The sequence below is a fragment of the Alternaria metachromatica genome (assembly GCF_023757995.1).
Source record: "Alternaria metachromatica strain BMP 0045 chromosome Unknown scaffold_2, whole genome shotgun sequence".
Taxonomy (NCBI): Eukaryota; Fungi; Ascomycota; class Dothideomycetes; order Pleosporales; family Pleosporaceae; genus Alternaria; species Alternaria metachromatica.
The window spans coordinates 1,782,445-1,795,228 of NW_026055493.1; the positions used below are offsets into that span (position 1 = coordinate 1,782,445).

Here is a 12,784-nt window from a genome sequence, read left to right on the forward strand (position 1 = left end):
GATGTTTGCAGGAGTCAGGTGTAATGAGGATTCGGGGGATGTGCACCACTGGTCTAGGCTAAGCTCGTGAATCAAAAGCGTCGAGCCGCCGCCCTCGAATAGGCTTTCTTTCTTCACCTTCGACCACACACGAGGACCTCTTCTCAAAACCCAACTTTCTGTCTCTCCTTCCAGGGCGCTCGGCTGCCTATTCCATTCCTTCATTGTCGCTAGTCGGCATATTCATTCATTCACCTGTACATTGTGTCCCAGTGACCAAACAACGTCGTCCGTGTGTTATTCTATCACAATTATCTTCCCAGATAAACAATTACTCTACTTCGTATACGATCATCAACCGAGTTACTTTCACCATGAAGACCCAATCTATGCTCCTCGCGGCCCTGGCGTCAGCCCCCGCTGCCCTTGCCCACACTGTCTTCACAGACTTCATGATCGACAGCATGCCTCAGGTTTGTTTTCCCAATCTTTCCAGATGCAGTCTACTAACAATAAGTAGGGTGATGGTGTCGCCATCCGTATGAACCCCAATGCTGCCAAGGCTAGCAGCCCCGTTCCCAGCCTCGACAGTGACGACATGGCCTGCAATGTCGGTGGTACAAAGGGTGTTTCTCGTGTCCAGCCCGCCAAGGATGGTTCCCTCATTACGTTCGAGATCCGCTCATGGCCCAACGACCCCACCAAGGAGCGTCTTGACCGCGGTCACGTAGGTCCCTGTGCCGTGTACCTGAAGAAGGTCGCCGACGCCAGCACTGACACGGCTGCTGGTGACGGTTGGTTCAAGATCTTTGACCACGGCTACGACTCATCCACCGACCGCTGGTGCACCGATGAGATCATTGACAACAACGGTCTCTTGTCCGTTAACCTCCCCAAGGGCCTTGAGGGTGGTGACTACCTTGCTCGTCCAGAGATCCTTGCCCTCCACGCCGCAAAGGACGGAGACCCACAGTTCTACACTGGTTGTGCCCAGATATTCGTTGAGAGCAGCGGAAACCTCGTTCCCGAAAGCACTGTTTCCATTCCCGGCTACGTCAAGTACAACGAGCCATCCACCGACTTCGACATCTATAACAAGGATGCTAAGGACTACGTTATCCCAGGCCCCAAGGTCGCCAAGCTCACAGCCGGTGGCATGAAGAAGGCTTCGACCGTCCAAACCGCGGGCCTGAAGCCCGAAGGCTGCATCATGGAGAACGCCAACTGGTGCGGCAAGGAGGTCTCCTCGTACAGCACTGAGAAGGGCTGCTGGGCTTCCGCTACCGAGTGCTGGGACCAGGCCGATGTCTGCTACGACGAGGCTCCCGCAACCGGTAACGCAGGCTGCAAGCTCTGGCAGGAGAAGTGCAAGGACATCAACGCACAGTGCACGGCCATGAACTTCAACGGTCCTCCCAACAAGGGCAAGATCCTTACTCCCGAGAAGAAGAGCATCGACGTTGGCAAGATCATGGCTGTTAATGGTGGTGGTATCGTGGATGCGCCTGCACCCAAGACCAGCTCCACCAAGCAGTACGAGGCACCTGCGAAGGCTTCCCCCAAGCCTGCAGCTGACAAGGCCACCCCTGCTGCGCCCAAGCCTACGGTCGATGAATCGTACGAGAGCCCTCCCATTGTTGAGCAGCCCGTTGCTGCTGCTCCCAAGCCTACGCAGCAGCCTACGACGCTTTCCAAGGCACCCGTATCCACCATCACTGTAGCCCCTTCGTCCGCCAACGCGCCTGCGCCTACCCAGCCGTCGTGCCCTGAGGGATACAAGTGCGTGTATGTCACGGATGTCGAGGTTGTCACCGAGACTGTCTACGTGACTGCTACATACGATGGATACAAGAGGAGGCACATCATGTACCGCGCTTAGATGTACGGTACTGAGACGTGTTATGTGGAGTTAGAGAGGGAAAAGGACAAAACGATTACTTTCTGCGACGACGATCGCGAGCTGATAAGCTCTGTTTGGGATGAGGTTTGCTTTTTAGCTACGAATGATAAATGTTCACTTGTCGCAGACCTGAGATCTGAATGCGTGCCTATTTCTCCCCTTCGATTGTCCGCATCTTGACGCTTCCGTCCTCCATGCCGAAGTATACAGCGACAGGCTTTTGTCCACCTCGTACGGTCTTGGTCAATTGATCCTGCTCGCGAAGTTCCTGTGCATCGATTCCGTTTAGACCGGAGAAGATGCCCACTTCCAATACACCAGTCAAGCCCTTGATTGCCTTGCTTATCGTGTTGACCTCCCATGTGCCATCTGTCCCATCGCCCTTGCCCTTACCAGCTGCAACATCCGCCGAAGTGAGCAAGGCAGGGAATGGCGCATCGATGATGTAAAAGTCCTGGTCTGTCTTCAGGGGTCCCGACTTCTCCAGTAGCGTAGTCCTTAGCTTAGGGCCTGTTGAACCAAGCATCTTAAGCGCAGCAGCGACCTTGAGCTGAGACAGCGGCGCAACCTCAATTGGTATCGTCGGCCAATTGGTCAGCAGGCGCTCTTGTCTCTTTCGGTAGTCTGCGACGCAGACAAACTTCTTCGCGCGCTCGGCGACTAGCTTCTCCTGGAACAGACACGCACCTCCTCCTTTTATACAGTTGAGTTCTGCGTCGACTTCGTCAGCTCCGTCGAAAGCGACATCGAGCATTACCCGATCCGGAAGACTGTCGAAGGAGATGGCGGTCAGGCCGGCGTTGACTACGAGTTGGCGCGATTGGAAACCTGTGGGCACGAAGAGAATGTTCGGGTTCGTGGAGCGCTCCTTGATAGCCTCGACGACGTAGACGATGGTTGTTCCCGAACCAATTCCCACGTGGGTGGCTGCTGGGTCGAAGTGGTCTGCTACTGCTTGGTGCGCAGCAGCGCGCTTTGCGGCTTCAACAGTCGTGTCGGTCATACTGTTTGCGTGTCCGAGGACTCCCGTGGAATGGAAAGTCCGGTGTGAAGGATGGGGATGGTGAATTGGTGCTGCAGAAGGAGATTTGCCGGTGGTCCAGGTGCTGGCTCGGTGTACAAGAGATCTAGAATTTGACAGTGGTCGGAGGGGCAGTCGAGACTTGAGATGACTGATGCTGCGCACTTGCTGATTTATATTGACGGGCCAGACGTGGTTGGGCTTCAGCGGCATGAACTAGAGTAGGAACCTTCCCAGTAATTCCAGAGTCAGAGAAAATGAGACACTACAGTGGGCCGCGATAAGATGGCGGGATGAATGATTTTCCCGTGACGAGAGGATTGAGCTGGTGCCAAAATGACGATTTGAGCCCCACCAGGACCCCGCGACAGGGATGTGCCCTTAGCGCGCGGGCTGGCAGCGCGTTTGGTGCCTGGCAGCTTGAGCTTCCCAAGCTGTCGTACCAACATCGAACGCCCTCACCGTCAACCCTCCCAAAATCGCCATAATGGAGGATCTACCACCCCCAGTGCAGGGTCCGACCGCCAAGGAGAAGAAGTATGTTTAAAGCGAACACATCTGTCATTACTAACAAGAGCAGGTACGACCGTCAACTACGCCTCTGGGGAGCCACCGGCCAAATCGCACTCGAGAACTCGCATATCCTCCTCATAAACTCTGGACCGGGAGTTGTTGGTGTAGAGACGCTCAAGAACCTCGTTCTGCCTTGCATCGGCAACTTCACGATCCAAGATTCGGCCATTGTTAGCGAAGCAGATCTAGGCGTCAACTTCTTCCTGGAGGACCAGCATCTAGGAGGCTATCGAGCCGAACACACGTGCAATCTGCTCAAGGAACTGAACCCAGACGTGGACGGTCACTTCATCACAGAGGTTGGTCAAATGACGTCTTGTCGCGTCCTCCGCTAATCGGAATAGCCTCTAGAGTCATGGCTGGCGCAACCTGACGCTCTGCGACCGTATACCCTCATCATTGCGACCGCGCCTATCCGTCCCGAAATTCTCGCCAAGCTCTCCGACCACGCAGGCGCTGCGCTCATTCCGCTATTCTACGTCCATTCAGTCGGCTTCTATGCACACTTCTCCGTACACCTACCTCCAGCGTTCCCCATCGTGGACACACATCCTAGCCCAGAGACCACATCAGATCTCCGGCTCTTACGGCCATGGCCAGAGCTTGTCCAATACGCCGAGGAGAAGACGGCCGATCTGGACAACATGAAGGCAGAAGATCACGGTCATGTCCCATGGATAGCACTGCTGCTGCACTTCCTCGAGCGTTGGAAGAAAGACCACGGTGGAGAGGTACCACAGACGTACAAGGAGAAGACAGAGTTCAGGACATCAGTAGCGCAGGCTGCGCGCACAAACAACCCAGAAGGTGGCGAAGAGAACTTTGACGAAGCAGTGGCGGCAGTTCTCAAGTCATTGAACCCACCACAAGCTAGCAGTTCTGTCAAAGAGATCTTCACGGCGCCGGAATGTCTTCTGGTCCGCGAGGACTCACCAAGCTTCTGGGTCATCGCCAACGCTATCGGCCTGTTCTACACCAAGTTCAACGTTCTCCCGGTACCCGGCTCTGTACCCGATATGAAGGCGCGGTCAGCAGACTATATCCAGCTGCAGAATGTATACAAGTCGAAAGCACGAAAGGACCTGGCGGAGGTGGTGGATAGCGTGCGGTTCCTGGAGCGGAATGCTGGCCGTAGCACGCCGATCGACGAGAAGGACATCGAGACTTTCTGCAAGAATGCTGCACATATCAAACTAGTGCGCGGACGGCCGTTCCACGTTGTGCAAGCAGGCGAGAAGATCAAGTGGGGAGACCGTGCGAAGTCGATCGGTAAGGAAACCCATCTCAACATTTACTACCTCAACTAACGCCCTGTAGCTCAGCTCCTCACATTCCCCGACTCGCAGATCCCGCTGTACATCGCATTCCTAGCATGGGACGAGTTCCTTGCAACACACGATCAAGATGGTCTGGGCGGAGCACCCCGCGTTGCTGGAGAGAGCGATGTTGAAACCGACTCAGAGAAGCTCACTGGGATCGCCTTCAAGATTGCGAACGATCTTGTCAAAGAGGCAAACGCTGACATCGAGGAGGACGAGTACGCGACAATCAAATCACAAATTGGAGAATACACCCGCGAGCTGTAAGTACACACCGGCCCTGAACTTGGAATGAGACAGCTTTCCTACGAAAGCCTCATCGTGGCATTTCAGCAGTAAACAGCAGACTGACCACACTACAGTGCGCGAGCCGGTGGTGCTGAACTCCACAACATTGGTGCCTTGACTGGTGGTATTGTTTCGCAGGAGATCATCAAGGCTATCACCGAACAATACGTTCCAGTTGATAACACCTGTGTATTCGATGGAATCAAGAGCAAAAGCACCGTTTTCAAGGTCTGAAAAGATGCGGTGAAGAAGTTGAGGTTGATCAAGAATGTCTTCTGGGATGACAAGAATCCAATTTCACCTATCAGACAGGACGGCTGGGCATAGAATTGCAGATGAGGCGAGTTACAGCATGAGATGAGATGAGTTCGCATAGCGTGGCGTTCATACCTCGCCTTTACCACGTAAAGCTGGCCAATGTAGAATATAAGACTCCTCATACCAAACAGGGCGCAGCAAACAGGTCAAATGTCAATAAAGATTGATGACGGCTTTGTCCATGTAGGAGTGCGCAGAGTGAAAGTGAAGGTACACCTAGCGCATCTGACGCTCTGTCGGAATTTGGAGCAAGCACGAACAAGGCTGCATGATCCACTCTGTACCTTTTTGCTCATCTTAAGTCCTTCAACTGAGACCTGCACAGTATTTCGCAGATATGGCCAGAATACGCAAAGTAACTTCCAAGCAACCTAGTTTGGGGACCTCTGCCATATCCCAATCGCGGCCCATTCCGGGCGATGACAAAGCAGCAAGATCTCCAGCGCGGTCACGTGGTCGACGTGACGCGATCGAAGCCGACGCGCCGGACCCCAGCCAAACAAATCCAACTGTCAACTCTCTGTCATCCCAAATTCTCCCTGTCTGCGAACGACCCATGGACTCTTCCTTCGACCTCCCCGACTCCACCGATTGGATAAAGACATCCCTACCCGCGTTCGAAGCGCTCGAAGTTGCCTTGCGCTGCGAAGTCTGCAAGGAGTTCTACAACAACCCTGTCATCACGCCGTGTAGCCACACCTTCTGTTCGATATGCATACGAAGATGCATCACGGCGGACGGCAAGTGCCCGAGCTGCAAAACAGGGTGCTCGAGCGACAAACTGGCGCCCAACATCGCGATCAGAGAAGTCGTGATGCGCTTTCAAGAGGCGAGACCCAAGGCCATGGAGTTGGCGCGCGCAGACAAGGAAGAGGAGACCACGAAGGCTAGCAAGAAGAAGCGGAAGCTGGAAGACACAGATATGGAAGACGAGGACAACGTCAGGCATACACGATCGCGGCAGACGCGAACTAGGAGCCAGCGCAACGGGGGCAGAGCTGGGTCGCCAATGGTCGTCGCGGACAGCGAAGACGACGGTGACGATGATTTCATGCCAGATGGCATGGTCAAGTGTCCTATGTGCAGCAAGCCAATGAAGGAAGAGCTGGTCTACAACCATCTGGACATATGTACTGGGCCAGAAAACTCGCAAGGGCGTAGCACCCGGTCAAGGTACGCAGACAAATGACAGCACATCTAGGTCAGCCGGCTAACGACACTCGCTTGTAGGACTAAGACCGCATTCCCACCCGCCTTCCAAATACGAAAGAAAGACCCCTCGCCTCCACCGACGAGATTATCGCAGCTCAACTATGCTATGCTCACGGAGACTAAGTTGCGGAAGAAACTGCAAGAAATCGGCATACCTACCTGGGGTTCAAAAGACCTGATGAGGCGGCGGCATGTCGAATGGCTCAATATCTACAATTCGAATTGCGACGCCGACGAAAGTGTACGGAAGAGCAAGAGGCAATTACTGAGAGAGTTAGACGAATGGGAACAGACACTGGGTGGAAGAGCGGGCACCAAAGAGAACAAGATCATGAAGAAAGACTTTGATGGTGACGGGTATGCGAAGACACACAAGACCGAATTCGATGACTTGATAGCACGAGCGCGGCAGAAGCGTGCCACACCCAAGACAGACAGCGAGGGACCAACAGAGCGGAATACGCCTTCAGAAGAACAACACACAGAATCCCAGAACGACCGATCATTGTCAGTCAATGGTACCGAAACTCCCTCTCACGGCCCATCGTCGACGCAAACACCCTCAGATTTACATCCACATCCCTCGAGTAATCCCAATCCTCACGAAATGAACGGCACAGCGCTCGCAAGTATAGACACGAAAGCTGCGGAGGCCAACAACATACCCGACAAAGTATCTGCATCAGCGCCCGAGCATCCAGTGGAAAGTGCAACACGGCGTGGGTCAGCGGCTATGGAGGGGATACAAAACTCTTTGGGAAGTCCCAGTCGCAAGATGTCCCTGCTTACACTTCCTGAAGAGCCGGTCAGAGACGTGGAGGGAGGCACGGCTGTGTAACAATAGGTAGTTGCGATGTTTGGCAACGAAGCTTGGGCAAGTCCAGCGGTTGAAAAGGCTCTCTTCACTTCGAACCCAGTCATCACTTTCACACGTCTAATTCACTCGCACGCCATGCTACCCTTTAGCATCTTCGTATTCGTTACCGTGGCGCTCGTTATCTCGCTATTCTTACGTTCCATGTTACAACCCACCGATCGTCAAAGATAGCGATACCTCCAGCGGTGAATCATCGTGATCGAACGGTATCATTCGACAACGAATCGTATTTCAACTTATTCATTACAATGCAAACCTCCAGCACAGCTTCTCCTATGGTTGGACCACGCCCTGCTCCACAAAACCCCACGAATACCAATCGAGTGGGACCACGAGAAAGACGAGCCGAGTACATGGCGGCGCGCAGAGCGACCCCAAACCCGGGCCAGCACGCCTACAATGACCCTGGATATGTCAGTCCAACTCCCCCTCGCGGCTCCAGACGCACCAGCCTCCCGTCATCCACACCAGGACGAGGATCCACATCACCAGGAGCCCCATATGCCCGATACAGGGGAGAAGACAACCTGCCCAACGATGTCTTACCATGGGTTCTCGATCCACCCAGAGGAAGGAGAACGCCTACACTGAGAAGAGCGCCGAATATACAATGGGATCGTTCGGGAGGGCTCCGCACAGTGGCGAGTTTCACTTCGACGGGAGGGTCTGCCTCGGAAGATGATGCCGGTGTTGATGGCCAGAATAGAGATGGACAGCCAGAAAGCAGCCGAGCGGCAGCGTCTCGCCCACGCTCTCACAATATTTATCCCCGACAACCCCAGAGAGAGCTAAACGGTAAGACTACTCACATGCCATACGACTACATCCTACTGATCAGTGGCACAAATAGTTCCTCCACTGCACGAAGACGACTCGACTCGCCCACGCTCTTCAAATCCAACCCTTGTCCGCCAACTCGAAAGAGGCGAGCTACATGAACAGCTACGAGATTGTAAGACTGCCACCATCACCCTACATTCATGATCTTCACTAATCAGCAATACATATAGTCCCTCAGCCTCCTCAAAACGACACTCAACTCCGCTCACGATCCCCACCCAACCCCCCGCCCCGCGTCTCACTCGACTCAGAAACCACAAACCCACTCCAAGATTTCCGACCCCATGCCTTGAGTCCTGTAGAAGAAGAGGTTCGCAGGAAGCCAGTCTCCCAGAATGTTCCAGACCTCGTGAAATCGCGCAGATACCGAAATCGCCGACATGCCACAGATTCACCACCGACACCCCCGGAACCAGGCTCCCCACGACCTCGGCCCCGTGGCAGACATTACCTACCCGATGAATACGACGGCGACAATGCCTCATTGCGCGAAGCAGAGCGCTTGAGTGTTCAGCACGTGACGAATGAAGAAGTGCGAAGGAGCGAGAGGAATGTCGGACCTCCCCCAAGTCGCGATAATAGACCCGAGGCTGGGCTTACCGAAGGCGATCCGATGCTGGACAGGCTTTGGCGAGAATGGGAAGAGGACTATGACGAGCTTGCTCGACGCGTACGGAAGAGGAACAAGGAGAAACATTCGTTAAAGGGGAAGGCGAAGAGGTGTTGGCGCAAGATCAAGAAGTTCCTTGGGAAGCGCATAAGGGGTGAAGAGATGTGGGTGTAAGGCATTTGGTGCAGACGTGTCTAATAGTTCATTTCTAGTTGCCGACGCCGTTGTAGCGCCTGAAATATCAATGCTGATCAATCTTGCTACTCTATCCTATATTTGACAAAAAGTGATTCATCTACACATTGCGTTCGCTAAAAGACATAGTAATACCATCTCCACAGAAAAGCCATGTTCCTTACTGGCTTACTGATACCAACTCTGCTCATCATAAGTAAACCCTTGCATACCCATACCATTAAATCCAGCTACACCGAACCCATTCAAACTTGGGGCCGAAGCAGCACTCGTGTTCCCGTTCGTGTTCCCGTTCGTATATCCATTGACCCCATTGCCACCCACAGGCCCTCCACTCATCTCACTGCTCATAACAGGCGCATTGGTGTTACCCTGGAATGCGCCCGCTGGGCTGGTGGTGTTTGCAAACCAATTCGCAATATCGTCGATGCCTTGGGGATTCCAGTTCTCAAAGTCGGTTGCGAGCTGTGTCTGGTCGCGATAGATCCAGTCTTGGCCTTCTCGTAGCAATTGGTCGACGCCGCCGAAGAGCTGGCTTGGTGAGCTGCCAGCGGTGGTTTGGCCATCAACGGAACGCCGGCCTTGTGTGGACGCCGGTGTTGGTGCGTTGAGAGAGTTTGATGAGTTCTGCGGTGTGCTGACCTGGTGCTGATTGCGCATGTAAGCCAGGGCGTTTGCGTCGGAAGGAGGTATGGTGTGGGTGCTGGAGGGGCGCGTGGAAGGATCATTGCTTACGGAACTGGAAGTGTTGGCTGTGGCTTGGGCAAAGAACTGGGGTGTTGCCATGTTGGCCATGTTCATGCTGTATGGCTGGAGGCTGGGTGATGTCTGGCTCGCAGGCGACGGATGCTGATCTCTCATCTGTACGGATCCACGGCGAACTGCTTTCGGTGTGCTAATCTCGTTCCAGGGGCCGTATTTGGTATCTGTGCGGGACAACACTGTGGCAGCTTCTTCGGGCAGATCGACTTTCCAGCGTTTGGCCAGGACGCTGAGAATGCCGAGCGTTCGGCGAGCACAGAGCCAGCCTTCCGCTATCTCCTCGAGATGCTTGACACCATGTATTATATCGCGCTTCGCATTCTTTTCTGGCAGGTTGAGAAGATGTATGGTGCATGCCGAGTGCGTGATGTAGACACAGATGTTGCATATCTGGCGCAAGCCATGCGATCGCTTGTATAGCCGGAGCAACTTCGAGATCATGGCAGCAGCTTGTGTGCATAGTTTCCTCGGCGATACGCTTGCGGGCAGTGGCGAGTTGTTCGGGTTGTACTTGAGGAACGGTCGGAAAAGATGAATATACAACAACTGAAAGAACATGCTGTAATGGGGTTAGTACAAGTGCTGTTCTGAGGCGAAGGGTGTACTTACTGCATGACCAGCATGTGTGGCAAACCGCCCTCCTTCGGCTCCAACTCCTTTGGTAAGTCCCTTCTCCAAGTCTCCAAACGCATGTGTATCTCGCTAAGCTTCTTCAGCTCCGCCTGTCTGCCCTTGACCTTGTCCATATCAATCGGGTTGTAGAATGAGTTCATGAGGTCGCTGGAGATCTCACACAGCTTGGATATCTGAAGAGCGACTGCACGCGTCCGACTTGGCTGGGAGTGTGCTTGACTGAGACCGGAGTCGGTGACTGCGCTCCACGTTTCTGCATCCTCGCTGGGAAAGACTTCGAACTTCGGTACTGTCAGGATCGTGTTGGGTAGTTGCGGCAATCGTCCCATGTAATTACTCCAGCATTTGTCGAACAAGAAGCAGCCCCAGAATGTGATCCGCCGCGCGTCCTCTTCGTTGTCGTCGATGGTGTCTTTGCTGTGCATACCGAGGTTCAGGCCGAGGTCGCAGGCCATGCGAAACGACATGCCACTGTAGACCCAACCCTTTGCTTCCCGCCCACAACCAGCTTCCCGTACGGACATCAATGCTAAAGCTTGCACGGTCGTCAAAGCTGGCATCTCGTGCAAATCGTCCTCCATGATCAACCGCTTAGCTTCCTTGAAGAAGTGGTCGCCTGCCGTTGCAGAGTCGTCGCGGACGGCCCTGGCTGCCGGCCACGATGTGAAGTGACATCCCAGTGCTAGCATAGCATTGACTAGTAGCGGCGAACAGTATTGTGATTTCCTCCCGGATCCCAGCTGTGGTTTGCCCTGTTGGAATTCTTGCAGGAAGAGATTCTTGGATAGCGTTGTAAAGAAGCTGTAGTGCCAGCAAAAGTACATGCTGATCAGATGCTGCACTAGCTCCGGGTCCGAAGTGACAGTCGTCCACGAGCAAAACGGGTCCTGCGCCTCCTGGTACTGATCCTCAGAGTATGTGTCCGGCGATTCCGCAGAGTCGTTGCCTTGGCCCAGGTATATGAGATGCGATGTGCCGCCGATGTATCTGGTCGATCCATCTTCAAGGCGCAGCTCGCCCATCTTCCCGCTCAGCTGGCTCTCGAATGTGCCCTTGGCCGGCGCCATGGTCGGCGTTGTGATCGGACTGATGGGCTCATCCTCGTCGTCGTCGCCGTTCTCCTTCGCTATGATAGCCTCCGCAACCGAGTCCAAGCTCTCGCAGGTCCGTATCTGGTGTACGAGGTCGGCGACTTCCTCTTCCGGATAGTTCAGGATAGCCTGGATAAGCGTCTGGAGGGTGGAATTACGCGTCTTGAGGTTGTCGATGTCCTTCTTGTAGACGCCTTTGCGGCGGTGGTCCGAGTTGGGGTCGTAGATGCACGGCGTGTTGTAGACGGCGGCACATGCAGAGCAGGCGGGCGTGGTACCGTCGCACTATGCGGCAGATTAGCGACTGCTCTCGTACAGGGCGCGTGTTTCCGAAGGGGCTGGTGATCATCCGGAGAATGTGTGTATACGCCGGAGAAAGGGCATCAGGGCCAATTCCCGTTACCTAACATACCTTGGACTTGCGCTTCCTGCATGGCACGCAGGCGGACGAGATGCAGCGGCGCTTCTTAGAGTCCTCGCTTCCGGCATCCCTCTTGCTCCGGCGTCCCTTCTTGTTGGGCGTGTCAGAGGCCGGGTGCGCTTCCGCAGTGGTGTTGTTCTCCATTACAGGTCTTGTCGGTTTACCGGAGAAGCAAATTGTGGGGGAATGGCGGGGCGCGCTTTGACGGGCCTCTTCTCACGCGACATTAATCAGCTTGCAGTGGATATGGCAGGCTGTCGTGGTCCGGGGCTCTATCTCGCAGGCTCAACATGGCTGGCCAAGGACAGGGAAGCGGGCGCAATCAAGTCGGAATCGGCGTCGCATTGGGCTGGTGATGAGAGCCTACGCGACCGAGCTGCGTCGCTGAGGTACCTCGCTATCAGCAGCCGCCTGATTGGCTGGCTCTTCGGCCCTTATCTGGAGACTCTTCTTAGCCGGGCGAACGCGTCCATGACTGCAGCAGAGGCGCGATAAAGCAACGAGGTAGTAGGACTTTTGCATCATTCGATAGCTTTTTAGCCCAAAAACAAATTCCCATCATGGTCCCGGGAGGTCTTCAGCGCGTTATTGGGCGCTGGAGAAATCCTAGGAGTGCTGTGTAGACCGCCAGGCCATCCCGAAATCGAACTCCACGACGCCCAAACCAACGCCCGTAGTCCCCAACCCGATTCAAGAAAGTTCAAAATCGCACTTTTTAGACGCCTGTATACCTCAAGTCCCATCG

General features: G+C 54.4%; 5 protein-coding genes across 5 annotated transcripts; 3 read left to right on the top strand and 2 right to left on the bottom strand.

The window, feature by feature from the left end:
• Positions 1 to 353: 353 nt before the first annotated feature.
• Positions 354 to 1,858, top strand: J4E83_001431 (uncharacterized protein; the record flags this gene model as incomplete). Its single annotated transcript, XM_049328387.1, has 2 exons — positions 354 to 452; positions 500 to 1,858. 2 exons carry the CDS (start codon positions 354 to 356, stop codon positions 1,856 to 1,858), a joined length of 1,458 nt encoding a protein of 485 aa, XP_049192905.1.
• Positions 1,859 to 2,027: 169 nt separating this feature from the next.
• Positions 2,028 to 2,882, bottom strand: J4E83_001432 (uncharacterized protein; the record flags this gene model as incomplete). The annotated part of the gene is made up of 1 exon (XM_049328388.1): positions 2,028 to 2,882. One exon carries the CDS (start codon positions 2,880 to 2,882, stop codon positions 2,028 to 2,030), a length of 855 nt encoding a protein of 284 aa, XP_049192906.1.
• Positions 2,883 to 3,387: 505 nt separating this feature from the next.
• Positions 3,388 to 5,314, top strand: J4E83_001433 (uncharacterized protein; the record flags this gene model as incomplete). The annotated part of the gene is made up of 5 exons (XM_049328389.1): positions 3,388 to 3,437; positions 3,481 to 3,772; positions 3,818 to 4,742; positions 4,791 to 5,055; positions 5,155 to 5,314. 5 exons carry the CDS (start codon positions 3,388 to 3,390, stop codon positions 5,312 to 5,314), a joined length of 1,692 nt encoding a protein of 563 aa, XP_049192907.1.
• Positions 5,315 to 5,954: 640 nt separating this feature from the next.
• J4E83_001434 (uncharacterized protein) lies at positions 5,955 to 7,448 on the top strand (the record flags this gene model as incomplete). The annotated part of the gene is made up of 2 exons (XM_049328390.1): positions 5,955 to 6,571; positions 6,629 to 7,448. The coding sequence occupies 2 exons, from the start codon at positions 5,955 to 5,957 to the stop codon at positions 7,446 to 7,448; spliced, it is 1,437 nt and encodes a 478-aa protein (XP_049192908.1).
• Positions 7,449 to 9,300: 1,852 nt separating this feature from the next.
• On the bottom strand, positions 9,301 to 12,183 carry NIT4 (Nitrogen assimilation transcription factor nit-4; the record flags this gene model as incomplete). Its single annotated transcript, XM_049328391.1, has 3 exons — positions 9,301 to 10,453; positions 10,504 to 11,903; positions 12,031 to 12,183. The coding sequence occupies 3 exons, from the start codon at positions 12,181 to 12,183 to the stop codon at positions 9,301 to 9,303; spliced, it is 2,706 nt and encodes a 901-aa protein (XP_049192909.1).
• Positions 12,184 to 12,784: the final 601 nt, after the last annotated feature.